This window comes from Delphinus delphis, chromosome 1, assembly GCF_949987515.2.
Source record: "Delphinus delphis chromosome 1, mDelDel1.2, whole genome shotgun sequence".
NCBI lineage: Eukaryota > Metazoa > Chordata > Mammalia > Artiodactyla > Delphinidae > Delphinus > Delphinus delphis.
In genome coordinates this window covers 33,756,158-33,772,745 of record NC_082683.1, presented here as the reverse complement: position 1 = coordinate 33,772,745, position 16,588 = coordinate 33,756,158, and the positions used below count along the sequence as shown (strand labels likewise).

Here is a 16,588-nt window from a genome sequence, read left to right as displayed (position 1 = left end):
GCAGCTAAAATACCTTAATTTTGTAAATTTCAAAAACCAGTTATACGATTCTGCAAACACATTGCTAGGTCCTTGAAAGAGGTCCATGCAAGAGACGCCCGAAGCTTTCTTCCTTTGCCTCCCAGTAAATCTGCAACTGTTCATCGCGCTGAGTCGCAGAGTTTTCACCTTTAAAATGGGAAGAATGAGACCCATCTCATAGAATCATCATGAGTCTTAAAAAGTTGTATTTGAGGGCTTCCCTCGTGGCGCAGTGGTTGAGAGTCCGCCTGCCGATGCAGGGGACACGGGTTCGTGCCCCCGTCCGGGAAGATCCCACATGCCGTGGAGCGGCTGGGCCCGTGAGCCGTGGCCGCTGAGCCTGCGCGTCCGGAGCCTGTGCTCCGCAACGGGAGAGGTCACAACAGTGAGAGGCCCGCGTACCGAAAAAAAAAAAAATTAAAAAAAATAAAAAGTTGTATTTGAAAACCATTAACATTGTGCCTGGGGAAGAGATGCTCAGTGTGGAAGAATGAATGAGTGAATAAATGGATGAATGAATGGATGAGCGAATAAACGGATGAATGAATGGATGAGTGAATGAATTAATTAAAACGGAAAGGACAGGAGTAATGTTTGCTAGCCATCTGCTTCAAGTCCAGTGGCCTTCTTTGAATTCACAGTATCCCCCAGATTGCTGAGCAGTTCTAGGGGAGCCTTCACTCCAACCAGAAATGGGGGTAGAGAGCCAGAAGCTGAAACCAAGCTCACGTGAGTGGGAACACTCAGGTATTTTTTTTTTTGCGGTATGCGGGCCTCTCACTGTTGTGGTCTCTCCCGTTGCGGAGCACAGGCTCCGGACGTGCAGGCCCAGCGGCCATGGCCCACGGGCCCAGCCACTCCACGGCATGTGGGATCTTCCCGGCCCGGGGCACGAACCCGCGTCCCCTTCATTGACAGGCGGACTCTCAACCAGTGCGCCACCAGGGAAGCTCTCAAGGTATTTTTTGAGTGGGCAGAATTTGGTAATTTTTCTTCAGCCAAGTCTTGCTGCTCATGACTGTGCCGTGCACTGTGATTCAGGGGCACTGTGCCTGAATTATCACGTTAAGGCTGGAGACGATTCTTAAGCAGCGTGAGACTGGACTGTGGTTCTCAGCTGGTTCAGAGCCTCCTTTGTACAAGGGCAGTTCAGCCGAGAGTGTGGGGACCTAATGCCTTTGGAATTCAATAGCTGTGACCAGGACACTCCTCAACAAAGTTCCACAGCCACACAGATACCCTGGGATCTGAAGATTGGTTGCTGGGTCAAGAGCTGTGGTGATAATATTGAGAGACGCTGGAAATTTGAAAGGCGTGTCCTGAGGCCCTGATCCCCACCTGGGCCTGCCCTAGGTGGCTGCTGCCCTCTGTCAAGCCTGGCAGACATCTGGGGGACCCTGGGTGTGGTGAGGAGACACCATGAGACTCTGGCAGAGGCTAGGTTTGTCTTGACTCTGGTTCCTCTTTTACAGGTGAGGAGACTGGTCTGGATGACCTCTAAAATTTCTTCCACTGCTAACCGTTTAGGATTAAAAAAATTTGAGCGTGTTGGAATTGACCCACCTCCAGGTGGTAGCCTTCTGAGGTTGGGGAGATGGGTAGTGTCAGCAGAAACGCAAATTTTCAATGCCTTGGCGTCCTGGTTCCAATTCCCCATCCTCCTGCATCAGCACGACTTGCCTGTCATCCTGTGGTGGTCAGCAGCAGCCATGGAGAATTGTACATCGATGGCCTGCAGTGATGCCCGTGTATCCTTCTAAGTGGCAAAGTTGCATGTGTTTGTGCTCAGCTGAGCAAGAGAAGCAGGCCTCTAAACGGTCCGGTGTAATGCTGTTCACAGGAGAACCGTATCTGTGTCTATATACGTAGAAAAATACCGGAAGGAATTAATCCAAAATGTTAACAGTGCTTCTCTCTACGTGGTAAAATAATAGGTCACTTAATTTTTTAAAAAATTTAAAATTGAAATAACCTAGATGGGAAAAGAACTTGAAAAACAATAGATACATGTATATGTATAACTGAATCACTTTGCTGTACACCTGAAACTAACACAATATTGCTAATCAACTATACTCCAGTGTAAAATAAAAATTAAAAAAAAATTTTAATTAAAAAAATCCCCCAATTTTTTATCTTAAGTATGTACTGTTGCAATTTTGGAGTTGGAGGATGAATGGAAGGTGTTCATGGGGGAGTTTGGGAGGCCCTGCCGCCCTGGGACCCCGGGGACAGTCTCTCTCCCACCTTAGCTGGCATGAGGATCATGCAGGGAACTTGTTAAAACTGCAGGTTCCTGGGTCCCTCTTCCAGAGATTATGACTCTGTGGGTCTGGGTTGGGGCCTGGAGTCTGCCACTTACACAAACATCCCAGAGACCACCCTTTGAGGAACATTGGTCTGTGGACTCTTGCTTTATTTGGAGCTGGGTTAACAGAAGTGTCGGGAGAGATCTAGCTAGAAGCAGGCAGGTGAGCTGAACGTCAGCAGATCAAGCTGAGACTCCAATAAAATTATGTCTCCAGATGGAGGTGGCTCTGGGACAGAGGTCAGGACAGGCCTGCCAAGCTCTCAGAGGAGCAGGCTGTGCCAGCAGCATCTTGCTGTCAAATTCTCTGCCCCTTCAGACCTCCTCTGAGGCTGGGAGGGCAGGCTGCATCCTGTGGGGCAAGAGGTTCTCTTTCAATCCTGGCCAAAACGAAAAGTTCTGGTTCTGCTACTTGCCAGTTGTGTGATTGTAGGTGCGTTACAGTTCTCAGCTGAGTTTTGTGTGATGTAAATGATACTACCAACCTCATAGGCATTTCATGGGAGAAGGAAGTGGTCCATAGCAGGAGGTCATGAACGTTGGTTGTCTATCCTTTCTTATTCTTTGGCTGCTTGGGAGAAGGGAGCATGAGAGACCTCTTAGCCAAGGGGAAGGACACAGCCCTGCCTACAGCGCTGCAGTCAGATTGTCTGCCTAGGTCATTTTCACAACAGCTCCTTCTCTGCAGGGCACAATATTCCTGGAGGATTTTTACTGGCAGGATGACTAAGTAGCTGGCCCAGCCTGACCCAGCAACTCCCTTCTGGCCCCATCCTAGCCAGTCTGTCTCTGAGAGTCCTCAGAGCTCCTAGGTAGTCTGAACACTGTCCCCACCATTGTCTGTGTGGCTAGGGGACCCCTTGGATGGTCTCCCTCAGACCATCTCCATTACGACTTTGCTTTAAACTCCATGTTCTCTAAGCAGCCAGCTGGCTCTCTTCTCCTAGACAGTCCTTTATTTTAATCTGAAACTTCCAGCAAGTCAGTTCAGCTCTGCTCCTCTTTGGTATTTTTTAAAAATTTGCCTTTATTTATTTAACCCTGCTTACAACACAACAGACCAGAGCTGCAATATAGTGAATCTTATCCAATGACAAGCATTTAGCAAGACACTTTCCAAATAGAAAGTTATGTTCTTTGATTCCTGCCCCTATTTCAGTCATTCAGCAGATATTTCTTGAGAACACACTGTAGCAACAAGAATAATCACGTATTGGGTGCTCTTTATGTGCCCAGGGTGGATAGTCTTTGACTCCCTGGGGATACAGACAGGCAGGTGGTTATTTACAGCCTGGTGAGTGGTGCGAGAGGGAAGGAACGGGCTGCCTTGGAGCAAGTAAAGATGGACACTCTTTCCCACCTTCCACCCGCACTCCTCCTGAGCCTAGCTATTGTGTAATACAGCTAATTGCATAATGATCTCTTTTCCAAGTGAAATCTGCTTCTCCTGCAACGCCTAGTTTAGCCATCCTCTTCCATGCCTACCTAAAGCTCAGAAGACCCGTGAGGCCCCCGTCCAGAGCTGTGGCTTTGAAACCCCCAGCCCACGCGGGGCCTGGGATTGGCCTGGCTGCATGGCAGTATCTGGATAGGTGTAGACTGCCATCTTCCTTTTCAATTTAAGCAGAAAAACAGAAGTGCCAGGGAATCATGCAGACAGTCCTGTGGCTCCTTTTCCCCCTGTAAGGCAGCAGGCAGCTGTTTATCGGAGAGAAACAGGTTTGCCCAGTGGAACGTTTATTTGGTTTCTTTGATCCTGGGAACACACCTGCCACTTTGCCACTTCCTGCGAATCAAGCAGTTTCTTAGAAAAGGGACACATTCCTTAAAATATATTATGCGGTTTGGGGGTGAGATATGGTTTCTTGGATTTTTATGATTTAATGTGTCTGCAAAAACATTAAAGCCACAGATAAAAATACATTGACTGCCCCTTATGAGAAACTGGTCTTTCCTTAGAATTAGGGGGCTGGTCATTTTCGTTTTTACGCTGGGTTTTGTTGTTTTTAAGTCTTCATTTGCTCCTCTTCCTGTTTCTCAGCACTCCTCATGCTGTGGACACACCATGTGTGGGCAGTCATTGATACAGTACACTGCAGTTATCAACCAAAATAATTTGGACTGAACTTTTATAAGAAAAAGGCAAATAGTGAAATTAATTTTCTTAGATCTTATTTGTGAACATGCCACTTTCAGAGCATGCCTTGGGGATGCTCTGAAAGTGGTATATTAAAAAAATAAGATATAAGTTATAAAAAAAGATATAATATACATTATAAAAAATAAGATGTAATGTAAATTATAAAAATATATAATATAAATATATGAAAAAATGTTTAAAATATATATTACATCTACTAGTATACAGATCTTTCTTGACTCACAATGGGCTTTCATCCTGATAAACCCATCATAAAGTGAAAATACTGTAAGCTGAAAATATATTTAATACACCTAACCTACTGAACATCATAGCTTAGCCTAGCCTACCTTAAATGTGCTCCGAACCCTCACATTAGTCTACAGTTGGGCAAAATCATCTAATATATAGTCTACTTTATACTAAAGTGTTGAATATCTCATGTAATTGATTGAATACTGTACCGAAAGTGAAAAATAGAATAGTTGTCTGGGTACAGAATGGTTGTCAGTGTATCGCTTTTTTACCCTTGTGATCGCATGGCTGAGTGGGAGCTGTGGCTGCTGCCACTACCCAGCATCAGGAGAGGAAAGGACAGCATATCGCTAGCTCCGGGAAAAGATCAAAATTCAAAATTTGACGTATGGTTCCTACTGAAGGCATGTTGCTTTTGCACCATTGTAAAGTCAAAAAATCGTAAGTCGAACCATTGTAAGTCAGGGACTGTGTGTATATATTTAATTTTATTATTTTTTTGTGTGTGAGAATCATTTTCGCTTTAATTTGCTTCCTGATCATCATATAGCAATAAATAGACATAGAACATTTTCTAATTATTTTCTGGGTTGGGTAGGGGTGAAAGGGAAGATCTGGAAAATCAGGAGTATATTAACTCAAATTTCAGTACATAATTATTCAAATAAAATTTTAATGATTTCAGTTCAATACAACTGAAAATGCAGTGTGTTAAAGGACACTTTCTACTAAATTTCAAATTACAGGTTGTGGGTCATTTCTAAGCAAGAGCATCATATCCTACTGAGTATTCAACTTATTAACTAAGGTGATTGACATGGTAGGAGATGGGGAAGAACAATGATCAGCTCATAGAATTTGGCTAAGAAAGGAAACAAACAAAAACAATGCAAATAGTAATTAAAATAGCTACAAGGCTTCCCTGGTGGCACACTGGTTGAGAGTCTGCCTGCCGATGCAGGGGACGCGGGTTCGTGCCCCTGTCCGGGAAGATCCCACATGCCGCGGAGCGGCTGGGCCCGTGAGCCGTGGCCGCTGAGCCTGCGCGTCAGGAGCCTGTTCTCCACAACGGGAGAGGCCACAACAGTGAGGGGCCCGCGTACCGCAAAAAAAAAAAAAAAAAAAAAAGCTACAGATATTAGTAAAATAAAAATACAATCCCAAATGTCCATCTCTTACATTACTAGAAAAAAATTACAGGTACAGTTACAGCAAATACAGTCTTCACAGATTTGGGTAACTTTATTTGTGTTTAATAGTGATTTTAATAGTGATTTTTAAGCCCTATAGCCAATGAAATTTTAAAAAGCACTATGAGGAATGGACATTTAGATGTGTATACACTTTTCTTTAAAAAAAAACAACAAAGCTTAAATTTCTGAATGAGCAAGATTCCCTTTTGCAGGTAGAGGCCCTGCTTCTTCATGATCTTCACCTTCAGATCTAACAACCACAAGAGAAGAAGCTGGATATCTGTTTAGCTTTCGTTCACTCACAAATTCCAAGTCACCATAGATACTCAGCTTCTCAGAGGGAACATACTGCTCCACAGCAGTAGCAACAGTCGCACAACAAATCCAGAGCAATACCGTCATGGAGAGGACAAGAGTCATCGTTAAAATCCACCCGGAGTTAGGAGAGACATGTTAAAAAGCCATCACTTTCCCCATCTTCAGGATAGTTCCTGTGTGCTTGTGAACTTCTCATTTGCAGATAGGACATTTTGCTTAGCGATGGTTCTTTCAAATTTGTAGGTTCCTGCTCCAACTGTGGTGCATACTGGATTTCTGGCTTAGACTGGAATATAACTATTTTTCCGTCAGCAGCTTGAAGATAAAAAGTCCACGAAGAGGTTAAGAAGCTCTGCGAACGGTCCATCATGTCACTCCAGAATGACCTTACCAGAGTTAGAGGGAACACTAGATGCAGTTTTGGCATCAGGGACATGAGTTGTTCTTGTCTCAATTCAGCAAATGGCGGCTGATTCTGGCACCCAGGGTGGCAAACATATTGCTCATCAGATCGGGAATATGCTTCTGTACACGCAGATTCACATTCCAATTTGGTCCGATTTAAATCAATTCCATCATCCACAAATTGACACATTGAAAACAGCCTGCAACCTCTCTGACATGTGTACAACTCCTCTTCCTTGGAGTAGGTGTGCGAGGGGTAGGTCAACTGGCAGGCCCGGTGACAAGACGCCGTATCACCCAAAACCGAGTCAAACGCTTCAGCCAAAGTGGTCCCTGAGCCTCCAGTCAGGGCCATGGTCAGCAGCAGCAGCAGCAGCGACAGCCCCAGTTGGACCCTGACCCAGAGGCTCCCGTTTGGGGCCGCCGTTTTGTTTGTCTCTGTCAGAGCAGGTCAGCTTGTTGCTCTATATATTTTATTTATATATATATATACGCACATATACACACACACATACATATATATATACTGGGCTGTGTCTAATTCTTGTGCCTATATCTGAACTACTCTACAATCAGACCTAATTGTTATGGCAAACAGCTAAGAGATAGCCCTGAACGTAGCTATTAAAAAAGTACAAGTAGATTTATATTCAGCGTACTACACTTACTAAGACAGGAAAGAGGACCATGAACATTGTGGAACATTTTTCAAATGAGTATTTAGAACTGATTGCACGTATATTTACCAGAAAATGTGAGTAATCAGCATACCCTGTTTCCAGAACTTTCTATGCTAAGGTTTCCTTATAGGAAGAGACAGTCGAGCATTAGATAAGAATGTGAAATTGGAGAGTCAGATTGGCCCCGGTTCATATCGTGACCACAATCATGACACCTTGACCCAGATACTTGGCCTCTCTCATCGAATTCCTCGTCCTTAAAATGGGTGTTGTGCTGGTATCTGCCTCTCACTGTTCCTGTGAAGATTAAGATAGTGCAGGAAGGGTCCTCAGCACAGTGCCTGACCCATATGAGATGTGCCACCAGTGCTTGCTCTCGTGATCATGGCTGCCGCCGTCTTCTCCGTCATCATCATTGTCATCGCCATCTTAACGATTGCCCTCTACCTGTCAGGGCCTTTACTGCAGCCAGCTCCTTCCTCCAAAGGGACTTGGGTTTGAGGGACTTGCGTTGCGTGATGTTGTGATTCAGTGTTTCTAGGAAGTTAGGCTAGGATAACAGGCAAGTTTCTGAGTCTTATGTAGAACTTCTAGAAATAGTTAATTGACCTTTTATGTCTTAGATAGCTTATCAGTGAACGTAGATAAATGCTGCCGTGTTAGCACTTGAGAGTGTGACATCTGCTGTCGCAAGCTTCCAATGCCTAATGGTATTGATACCTGATCCGAGATTAGGGAGATTTTGGCTCCTCGGCTTTCCTGTTCGCTTTCGGATCTGAAAGCAGCACCTTGAGAACAAGGAGGCCACGCAGAGGTCAGACTCCTGTCATGCTTCCTTTTTCAGATGACTGCCTCATGCCTGGAGACCTTGAAAGCTGATCTTGAAATCCAGGGCTGGGTCTGTTTGGTGGTTTTTTTTAAAGAATTAAAATAGAATCTTTCAAGGGCAGAAGTCTCCTCTCTTCTTCCTTCTCCTCACCCAGGCAAACCCTGCTCTTCCTGAAGGTGACACCAAGGTAGCTTATCTACAGGGCTTGCGGGTGTTCATGGAGTTAATGCTGCATTTAAGGGGGCACGGAAGTACCTTTGTTGTCATGCCAGCAGCGTTCCCTTCCTGGTGAGCAGCACCGCTGAGATGGATGACAAAGGTTCAAATCCCTGCTCTGCCAATTATTAATTGGATGACTCTAGACAGGTTAATTTCATGCAACTTCTTTGGGTCTCACTTTCATTACCTGTAAAATGGGGGTAAGAAATAAGACTGCCTTATAGGACTGTGGTGAGATTTAGTGGTTAGTATAGGTAAAGCGCTTGGAACTCTACCAGGCACATAATCAGGGCTATGTGAGAGTTTGCTATTGTAGTTAATTTTACCTTTTACCTTTACCAAGTAACTACTCGGGCTGTGACCTTCCCTAATTTTTCTAAAAGCTGAATAAAAGGCCCAGATGTTCTTCAAATACAAGTCAGAAAAGGAAACAAAAGCAGAGGTTTCACATGGAGGTGAAGGATTTTACATCCTTGGTCTGAAGGATGTAAAACCTGTCAGATGTACTTTTCCAAGTGGGGGAAACCAGAGTTGTTGGACAGGGAGCAGTGGGCTGGGGAGACCGAGAGGGGGCTGTTTGCTGGGAACCAAGGGAGGTTTGCCTGAGAGGCTGTCATCTGGAGACTGGAGTGTTCCTGCTTAATTTAAGGTATGCTGTGAAGGGCTCCAGAATATGTTAAAATGGAATTCGTTTTAATATACTTCAGTTGAGAAACCCATGGTATTTTCAGGAAGAGAGGAAGAGAAGTTTGTAGGAAGCAAGAAACCCCAAGGTTACAGACACGATGGAGGCTTGGGGACTGTGTTCTGTGTGATCCACGGGGAGAAACAAGCCTTGCAGGGCTCGAGGATCTTACTTGAGACCTGCCCTGTCGATGGGAAGGGATGCCTAGGCTTCCTGTGGTGAATGCTGCACCTGTCTAGTTAGGAGAGGCAGCTCTTCATGGAGGGGTAACTGGTGAAGGGGAGGAATCCCTTAGAAAACTTCAGGCACATGGAACAGAGCATGCAAGCAAACTGCAATCCCACATTGATCCCAGAGTGCTTTTTCTCCCACTGGGCGGCCCATCCCATGAGGACTTGAGAACACACAGAGGCTGGGCCTTTTTCATCTCTGGCTTTCCAGGAATGGCTCAAGAAATAGTCAGGGGTCTGTGTTATGGATGAATGACAAATTTCGGATGACCTAGGAAGTAAAACTTTGAAATGGGACTGGCGCTGATACAGGAACGACTGGACTGGACCTTGGAAGCTCACATCACTTGTGTTCTCTCACAATCTGCCCCCTTGTTACTTGAAGCAGGGTGAATATGAGGTGTTCCCACTGTCACCTGGCCTTGTTGATGGAATAAAAAAGGTAAGACAGGAAGGAAGGAAGGGAGGAAGAGAGGGAGGAAGGAAGGAAGGAAGGAAGGAAGGAAGGAAGGAAGGGAGTCTTTTGTGCATACATTCAGCTTAGACCAGTTCTGCATTCACCTCTGCTTGTTGAATTTGGATCCTGTGATGTGTGTGCGTGTTATGGGTGTGTGTGCGTGATGGGTGTGTGTGTGTGTTTATTGTGTGTGTGTTGTTTTCCTTTCCCACCCTCTCCCCATCAATCAATTTAAATCTTATCACTTGCAAAGGTGGTTGTAAACTAAAACAAAGTGACCAAATATCACAGTTCAGATTCATGTTAATAGAGTGATTATTCAGAGATAATCTCACCCCTTTTTCTTCTGAAATGGTGTCTTTCAGAGCCTTAGCTGTTTGGTTCCATTGAAACACAGCAGGACCTTGATACACTTTTGGAGAGAAGGAAGATGAACCCCTGCAGAATAGAATGTCCTTAAAATTGGTAGCTGGGGCCCTGGTTTTCATGTGTTGTAGGGTAAAGTTTCGCAAATTGCTTACTCCGTGGGGGGTAGAGACCTAACTCCTCCACAGTGCTAACTAATTGGTGATGCTTAATTCATATTTGTGGATTGCTAGATGTGCGTTTAATTAAAAGACACACCTAGTTGCATGATTCCACAGAAACTTGCCAGGGTTCCCTGGTGTATTTTACAAATGAAATTAGGCTTTGTGGGAGTTGTAGAATTATAGATGTATGTATATTTCTTTTAATCTCAAATGCAAGAATAATATTTCTGAATCCGGTTTCACTTCCTGTCCTTAGTTTATGCTTTCATCTTTTCTCTATGCTATTTATTTGTCAGTATACTCCAGGATTTGTTTAGAATTCAGATCATTTTGTTGACTCTGTAGTCAGAAAATTCATCGATTTGATTCCCAATTTCTACATAACGAACAACATTAAAAAGATACAAAGACTCTCTTCTATTTTCTCATCTTCTATCTTAGCCTTATTAATATCTATGTAACAATATTATTTAATATGGGTCCCCTTTAACATGAGCTGTTGGCTGTATAACCCATATACGTTTGTGTATTTGGGAGGTGGGTGTGTGATATTGTTGAGGGTGGGGAAAATGGTTCTGAGCCTCAGAAACTTGAAATATACCTGGGCTAAAGCCTGGAATTCAGTAGAATTGACTCTGCAAATCAAATGCTAGAATTCATTCACAGATATGGTTTTTGCATCTTCAAATGGCCTTGGGTTGAAAGGAAATAGAATTCAGTTAAAATTGCTTGAGTCAGGGTGTGAATGGCTATGAGGAAATATGGTGTCTTTGTCCAAGGCCAAATTCAGAAATATCACAGCTTCAAAAGCCTGTCCTGCTTCAGGAGCAGCCTGCGGGTGACTTGCTCTGTCGGCCACATGAACACCACCAGGAAGGAATTCCCTCTGTACAGATTGTGAGGGGTCGGTTCCCCCGAGGCGTTAACCCCACTCTCTTCTAGGCAGGGGCTTGGGTGTTTAGCATATCTTGAGGAAGAGAGAATTCTGCCCGGAGACCTACAGTAAGGCGTTCTGGGCGAATTATAGTATTATTAGCCAAAAAATAAGAAAGAAAAGGAGTGTTTTAGGAGCCTGCGGTGTGTGCACATGACTCGTTGGGACCACAGTGACCTCTCAGTGCCTGTGACCTTCCCACTCTGCAGACAAGGAGAGCGGAGCTCAGGGTGTTGAGTGCTTTGAGGGGACGGGGTAGAGCCTCCACCTGGGCTGCAGAGCCTCAGACCTATGGAGTTTTTCTTGTGGTGTTTCTGGGGTCCACAGCACCGTGCATTCCCATAATGATGCTCATTTCATCAAAATTAGTTAAGAAGTAGGAAGGAAGTAACATATGTTAGAAGCACATGTGATCTAGGTTGGTGCTTAGCTATCCAGAAAATCTGGTTGGCTGGACTAGGCTAGTTTTCCAAGTGCTGAATTTTGGCTTGACATTCAGGGGTGGTCAGATAACATTTGAAGAGAGAATGTTGGGAGATAACATTTTAAAGAGAAAAGAGCCCTGGTGGGGGATTTAGAAGAGCTAGGTTTGGTAATAATGATGATGATGATGGTAGCACTAACATTTGCTGAGCATTTTTGCTCAACAAATTTGTTGTCCAACGTTTATGGAACAGTGCCAGGCACTCTTCTAAGAACTTCACAAGTATTAGTTCATTTAATTCTCACAAAAATCCTCTGAAGTAGATCCTATTAGTATCCCTATTTTACAGGTAAGGAAATGGAGGTGCAGAGAGGTTAAGTAACTTGCTCAGAGTTTTACGGCTACCAAGCCACAGAGTGGGGACTTGAACTCAGACCCTGAGTCTGACTTCAGACTCCATCACCCAGGTCACCTCTCTAGGGCCCAACACTGTGACCCTTGAAATATTGCTTAATCTGGGATGTCATAGACTCATAAAATTTCAACAATATTTTGGAGAACTGTATAAGGTTGCCGTTTAAAATTTTTGATAACTGTCATTTATTTTTACAAGTTATTTGTATTACAAGTCATAAACTGTCATTTATTTTTACAAGTTATTTGTAAGTTATTTTACAAGTTATTTTACAAGTCATTTCATGAAAGAAAGGACAATATTAACAACCTCTCAACAAAGTAAGGGCACAAATCTCAGATTAAAGGACAATCCTTCCCGTTATTGGAACATACACTGACTTGTTCATCTGGCAAATGTGCCTGGAGTACCCACTGTGGGTGAGGGAGGGGGTCTGAAAAGCAGACCTAGCTCCCACCCATGTGGAACTCTCATGGGTGGGAGCTAGGGAGGGGAGATAGTCATTTTAAAAGTAAACGAAAAATTACATAATCACAGATTTGTTAAGTGCTGGAAGGACGTGAGCACAGCTCAGGGATGGGGAATAAAATGTAGGGTGTGCCCTGCTAAGGAAGGCCTCTTCCACGAGAGGAGACAAATGCTGGGCAGAGGGAACAGCACGTGTGAAGTCTCAGTGCAGGGAAGCGCCTGGGGGCAGGAGGAAGGAGAGGAGGCTGCATGGCTGCTCAGGACCCAGGAGGAGGCTGCAGAGAGCAGTTCGGGTCTGGTGTGCCCTCAGAAGTCAGGGGAAGAGCTTTGATTTTACTGGGGGGGGGGGCAGTGGAAACCATTGCAAGATTTGCAGGTGCATGACGCGGTTTGATTTACATTTCACGGGATAACTCGGTATGCTCCTGGGGAGAGCAGACGAGAAGGGGCCAGGAGGAAAGCTGGGAGCGTGGTCAGGAGGCTCTTGCAGCTGTCCAGGCTAAAGAGGCTGGGGCTGTGATAAGGGTAGATGGGGACGTGGAGGGGGAAGCAGCAGCAGGAATCAATGCTTGTCCCATTCAGGGTGGGAATAAGATATAGCCATCTCATGGGGGACAATTCAGGAGGGACCATCTACAAAGGCAGGGCTGTGGAGGAATGACAGTGGTGGTGCTGGGCTGATAGGATAGAGCTGTTACTGTGGAGGCCTGAGGGGCAAGGAGAGGGACGATGTTACTGGAACCCTGCAGGAGAGGGCTGCCTTGAAGGGAGCAGTGACCTTCAGTGGAAGGTCAAGCCAGGCCAGTGTTCTGAATTTCTCCCTCGCAGGCAGAGAGCCGAGGAATGAATCCACTGACCTCTTTCCCCTCCCTCCCCGCTCCTGTGATCTCCTGTGGGGCTGCCCCATTGGCTGCTAACCAGACCACAGAGGTTGCCCATTGATGTGGTCCTTCCAGGTCAGCCCGTGGGCAGAGAGCAGAGTAGGGAGGGCGGAGGGTAGATCTGGTGGGAAACAGGACATAGCCAGCACCAAGACGATTCCGAGACCTGTGTCTGAGCAGCGAGGTGGAGGGAGGCCCTCCTCCTCTGTGGCGGAGAGACTGGGAGAGGGAAAGGAAGCTGGGGAGGAGAGTCAAGGTGTCCTGTTCCCGTGGACTGAATCCCTTGAGGGCTCTGAGTTTTCCTCTGTAAAAGCAGCCGTTGGACTGAATGACCTGGGAAGTCCTTCCAACTGTCTTCCTAGAGGACCCTATGGGGGGCTCACTGAGCGTTTCTCATAGGGAGTCTCTACGAGTCACCCAGAATGCAGCCCTCCTCGCCCCCTGCGCGGTCACCCAGATAAAACCCACGGAGGGCGGCGATGGAGAGTCTGGGCCTGGCTTTCTGCCGGAGCAGAAGAGCATTTGGCGGTGGCCCTGCTGGGGAAGCCTCATCTGTGCTGTGCGTGGCCGGCCTGCTGCTAGTAACTGCATCTCTGTGGCCCTCCCGAGGAAGGGAAGGACTTTCATCTCTACAGATCATGTGCTAGTCGGCCAAGCCTAACTCGGGCAGAATTCTCTGAGTGCGAGGAAATCAGTGGGCCACCTTCAGCCTTTATTTTGCTTTCCAGACGAACAGCCCAAGGGAAGTCCCAGCAAGTAAATGTGGGCCCTCTTCCCTCACTTGGCTCCACTTTATTTTAATTTTATTTTCAAATTTTTATTGAAATATAGTTGATTTACAATGTTGTGTTAGTTTCAGGTGTACAGCAAAGTGCTTCAGTTATACATATATATAAATATATATATTCATTTTTTACATTCTCTTCCCCTATAGGTTATTACAAGATATTGAGTATTATTTCCCTGTGCTATACAGTAGGTCCTTGTTGGTTATCTGTTTTATATATAGTAGTGTGTATATTTTAAGCCCAAACTCCTAATTTATCCTTCTTCCCCCCCCTCCTTTGGTAACTGTAAGTTTGTTTTCTATGTCTGTGAGTCTGTTTCTGTTTTGTAAATAAATTCATTTGTGTCCTTTTTTAGATTCCACATATAAGTGATATCATATATTTGTCTTTCTCTGTCTGACTTACTTCACTTAGTGTGATAATCTCTGGGTCCATCCATGTTGCTGCAAATGGCATTATTTTATTCTTTTTTATGGCTGTGTAGTATTCCATTGTATATGTATCTATATACACCACATCTTTTGTCCATTCCTCTGTCGATGGACACTTAGGTTGCTTCCATGTCTTGGCTATCGTGAATGGTGCTACAGTGAACATGGGGGGTGCATGTATCTTTTCAAATTGTGGTTTTCTCTGGATATATTTGGCTCCCCTTTAAAAAACTCAGTGAATAAGATGAAAACTGCAGATAGGCAATTCTGCGATCTGCTCGTTTCAGTGATAAGGGAATTTTCAGGCACCTTTACTGCATTTCTGGTCACTTTCTAAGGCAAGAAAGAATGGTTTCAGTGAAGCCGGGAGAGTCTGCTGTTCAGGTGGTTGTTACAAGCTCAGCAGGTGGCCATCTCGTGGAAGCAGCTGCTTTTGGAGCAGAATTGGGGCAGGAGTAGGAGAAGGGAAGGGGGGATGGGAAAGGGGTTCCTGATCCCAGCACGAGGCCAGGGTGAGGCCTCAGGGCCAGCAGCTCTGAGAAGCTTCTTCGCATTCTGAGGGCTCCTCGTTCCCCTTGAACCTGCAGTTTGATCTCTTTCATCCCTGAGCTTCCTGACTCCTCAAGCTTCAAAGCTCTGAGATTCCCTGCCTTCGAGGAATTACAACCCACACCCCCCTGTCCTTTTCTCCTCCTTCTTCCTTACTGAAGGTGATGAGAATTCTGGAAGGATTTTAAGGGGAGTTTATTATCTCTCAGAAAACAAAATAAAGCCTATGTGAAAAATATAAGTCAGTGAACATATTGAAAACCTACATTTATCAAAATTCAGTTTGGTGTCTTGGGAAGTTATCGTGTATAAAAGAATGAACGCCTCTGAAATAATTAGAATAGGCATGTGGGCTTCCCTGGTGGCGCAGTGGTTGAGAGTCCGCCTGCCAATGCAGGGGACGTGGGTTCGTGACCCGGTCCGGGAAGATCCCTCATGCCGCAGAGCAGCTGGGCCCGTGAGCCATGGCCGCTGAGCCTGCGTGTCTGGAGCCTGTGCTCCGCAACGGGAGAGGCCACAACAGTGAGAGGCCCGCGTACCGCAAAAAAAAAAAAAAGAATAGGCATGTGGTTGTTAACATATAGGATTTTGTAGTTCGGATGCTGTTTATGTAACATGACATTAAATGAGCCATTTCCTGGCCTAGCTGGGCACAGTGGTTGCTGGGATCCCCTGTGTTCTGAAGACACGTGCTAGGTTGTGGGCAGGCCTGGCTGAAGGGTGGCCCACACTGGTTCCCGTCGGGCAGAGGGAAGTACTGGAGTCCCCACTGTGAGCTTTGCCTAGCCCCTCTCAAGGGGGAGAAAGGGGGGATACCCCCTCCATAAGCCTTCCACCAATGAGGGGCTCCATGGCCTGATGCTGCCGCAGCAGTGGAGCAGGGTGGAAGCTCCTGGGTGAGCTGGGTTCACGTCCCCTGGGTCTGATGGTCCTTCCAAGTCCTGACTCTCCTAGAAAAGCAAGGAGAGCCTGCCGGCAACAGGCCAGTCGAAACTGCCCCTGAAGACAGAGTGAGGAGAGGAAGGAAACTGAGGAGGGACAACATGTCCACTGAAGGTGGGACAAAGGTGGCCATTTTCCTGGGGTGAAGTGGGCACACGGGGGGAGGTGGACAGTAGAGCTGTCCTGAGAGGACCCTGCCAGCTCCCTGAGTAAAGCAGTTGAATGCGCTTTTGGATGCCCTTTTTGGCATTCCCTACTCTGGTTTCCTCTTTTATTTTTAAAATCTCTCTAATAAGTGCTTTAAGAGTGAACCTATTGATGATTTCTATTACTCAGGATAAGTTGGGCATTTTCCTGTGAAGTTAAACATCTACAGCATATGACCCAGCAATTTTCCACCTAGGTATTTACCAAGGAGAAATTTGTGTTGGCAAAAAGACTGGTACATGGATGTTCATAACAGCTTTATTCATAAAAATCCAAAAC

General features: G+C 45.6%; 1 protein-coding gene and 1 long non-coding RNA gene across 2 annotated transcripts in view; one reads left to right on the top strand and one right to left on the bottom strand.

Moving 5' to 3' along the window:
- LOC132420107 (uncharacterized) overlaps positions 1-16,588 on the top strand; it is a 344,844-nt gene that overhangs the window by 128,581 nt on the left and 199,675 nt on the right. The window lies entirely within an intron of this gene.
- Positions 5,691-7,010, bottom strand: LOC132420099 (transmembrane protein 59-like). Its single transcript, XM_060004161.1, is given in 2 exon segments — positions 5,691-6,359; positions 6,361-7,010. Coding segments are annotated over 2 exon segments (900 nt in total). The 5' UTR covers positions 6,996-7,010; the 3' UTR covers positions 5,691-6,094.